The 3,046-nt window shown below is 34.2% G+C and overlaps 1 protein-coding gene across 1 annotated transcript; it reads left to right on the forward strand.

Moving 5' to 3' along the window:
• Window positions 1–1,971: 1,971 nt before the first annotated feature.
• On the forward strand, window positions 1,972–2,710 carry LOC111597086 (transmembrane emp24 domain-containing protein 2). Its single transcript, XM_023311621.2, has one exon. The coding sequence runs from the start codon at window positions 2,058–2,060 to the stop codon at window positions 2,664–2,666; it is 609 nt and encodes a 202-aa protein (XP_023167389.2). The 5' UTR covers window positions 1,972–2,057; the 3' UTR covers window positions 2,667–2,710.
• Window positions 2,711–3,046: the final 336 nt, after the last annotated feature.

The following is a 3,046-nucleotide window of genomic DNA, read 5'->3' on the forward strand; positions in this document are numbered from 1 at the left end:
TTATATATAAATATAAACTTTATATAAATACCTCTGAGAACAAAACCATTTTCATTCTAATTAAATCGCTTTCATAGAAACTTTCACCTGCATTTTAGCCAAGTTTTTCTAATATATATATATACATAAATAAACATTAAGTGCAACAACAAAAATACAGTTAGACAAACAAAATTAATAAAAGCAATAATTTTGCATTGGCATTAAAATAAATTTCGAGTTTGGCCCAAATAAAATTCTGCTCCATATTTGAGGTTTTTTCTGTGTTTTGTTCGGAAACTAAAAACAGTTGAAATTTATTTGCCACATTTATAAAGTTATAAATTGCAATTTGTTGGCTATTTGTTCAACAATTAAAACTGAGCTTAGTTGGCAGTGTGTGGTCAGTGGTTCGTAGGAAGGCGATGAAGCAGGAGAAATTAAAAACCTTTTGTTGCTTTTTAGAGCGCACTTCAAAATGCTGCCCCAATGGCATTAAAAATGGATGACATTTTGACAATTGATGGCCGTGCGCCGTGCCAAGGAATCGATAACATAAAATATGCATTACCCAGTGTACATCAGAGCAAGCAGACTGAAAGAATGGAGCTGGGGCCGAAAAAGGGAGTTCAGCCGGGCGCATGGACGTTGTGGAGGCAGGGACGTAGGGAAGGGGGTCTGCGATTTGAATGGAATGGTCCGATATGCGTTGCTGGGAGAGCTGCCAATTTGCAATTTGCTTTTATCATCATAATTTGATTTGAATCGTATTTGCGCTCAAATTCTGCAAACCCCATCAAAAGTTCACAATGGAATGTTGCGCAAATTAGCAGAGAAATCAATTATTTATTATGTCATTATTTGATGTACCTAATTGAAATCCAATATCGAAATCTTATTCCAAGCACAGAGCTCAAACATAACTGTTCTGTTCACAGAGAGCAGATTTCTCTCTGGCTTCAATGTACATTGAATTTGCTTAGTTTGAGTTGCAATTTTATATAATTTTATGCTTGTTTCATTGGCCAAAGCAATGTCAAAGGTTAATGCAGCTTAGGAATGAAGCAAAGGACTCTAGTTTGCCAGCTCTAGTTTGATATAAAAAGGGTGAGTCTGCAACCAGGATAGGGTTATTAGTCTTTATTTAAAGTGTTATCACTTGTTCTTAAAGACGACTAAGGCAACTTTTTTTTCTTCAAGAATTTAGTCCAGGTAATAATAGTAATTATAATAGTAATAATATTAATAATAATAGTAATATTAATAGTAATAATAATAATAATAGTAATAATAATAGTAATAATAATAGTAATAATAATAGTAATAACAATAGCAATAATAGTAATAATAATACTAAGCTTCAAAAACTCTTCACCTCAGAATTTTGAAAACTTTTGATATACCTTTTACAATATTGTTTGTTGAAAGAGACTCAACAAAAAAGACACATTTGTTAGAGTAAGAGAAGACTTACAAAAAATTAAATAAGAACCTAATCAAAATCCTATAAATAAACAAAAAAATAATAATAAATATTTCCAAATTTTTAAGGTATTTATTTGCATCAGTGGAAATTTATATTTTATATTTTTTTATAAATTATACTAAAGTAATATTTATTTAATTTTGTTTTTTTCATATATAATTATGTTTATATATATTAGTTTATTTCTTTTTATATTTTTAATTTATATTTTATATTTATTTATATTTATTTTCAAATTTATTTATAAATTTATTTAATCATTTTTAAACAATTTTATTTTTTTAATTTTTAATGTGTATGAATATAATTTAATTTTTATTTTTTATGAAATTTATAGTTTTGACAAGATTATATTAATTATAAAATATATATTTTATATTAAATTGTATTATATTGTATATTATATTCTTATATTCTTATATATTATATTCTTATTTTAAGCGCCCTAAAAGTCGACTCTCGATTTGAGCATAGCTAGAAAAAACAGTTGAAGTTAAACAACATTTGCATCAAGTACACATTGAACTGAAGACTGAACAACACAAATTTTGTGGAACGTAAAACTGTATAAAATTCAAAAGGCAATTTCAAAATGTTAATTTTAATAGGCATTTTAGTGTCATTGCAAACGGTTCGCGGTTTCCTGGTCACAGTCGATGCCCATGATACGCTTTGTTTCTTTGATCGCGCACAGGAGCGGGACCGGATCACGATCAGCTTTGAGGTGATGGAGGGCGGCTTCAAGGACATTGCCGTCGACATTTCAGCAGCCGATGCTGAGAAGCTCTACCACTCCGAGGCCGAGACGAGTGGCAAGTATACATTTGCGGCTAACAAGGATGGCCAATACACACTGTGCTTCGACAACTCGAAGTCAACGCTGACTCCGAAGGTCTTGATGTTTCACTTCATCGTGGTCAAAGACCACGGCTACTACACTGACCCACATAAGCGCGCCGACGACGTTATCGAGCAGGCGGCGCTGCAGGAGAACATCAACGAGCTGTCCAGCCAAATGATTGCCATGAAGCACGAGCAGGAGTACATGCATGTGCGCTACAAGGGACACCTGGAGATCAGCGACAGCGTGCACTTCCGCCTGGTGGCCTGGTCTGTCTTCGGGCCCTCGCTGCTGCTGACCCTCACCATCGTCGAGATTTACTATCTGAAGCGCTTCTTTGAGGTGAAGCGCGTGGTTTAAATATGATTGTGGTTTTTGTTTTTGTAATAAATAATCAGAGAATATGTCATTAAGGAAGGAAGGAAGGATGAATAGAGATGGGAGATATATACTAAAGGGCAGCGAGAGAGCAAAAGAGAGCGAGAGAGGTATAGAAATGTAGGCATAGAGGAAAACACGAAACAAGGGCGAGAAAGAGGTGGAGTCATGGAGAGAGATGGTGAGATAACCAGGGAGAGAGAGAGAGAGATGAAGGTAGAGATAGCAAGCGAGAGACAGAGATGGAGTGTGCGAGAGGTAGAGATATGGAGAGAGATGGTAGCCAGAGAGAGATAAAAATAGAAATATCAAGTGAGAGAAGGTCTAAGAGAGACAGTGAGAAGCTAGAAAAGAAAGACAAA

This window comes from Drosophila hydei, unplaced genomic scaffold (genome assembly GCF_003285905.1).
Source record: "Drosophila hydei strain 15085-1641.00,03,60 unplaced genomic scaffold, DhydRS2 tig00000060-arrow-pilon, whole genome shotgun sequence".
NCBI lineage: Eukaryota > Metazoa > Arthropoda > Insecta > Diptera > Drosophilidae > Drosophila > Drosophila hydei.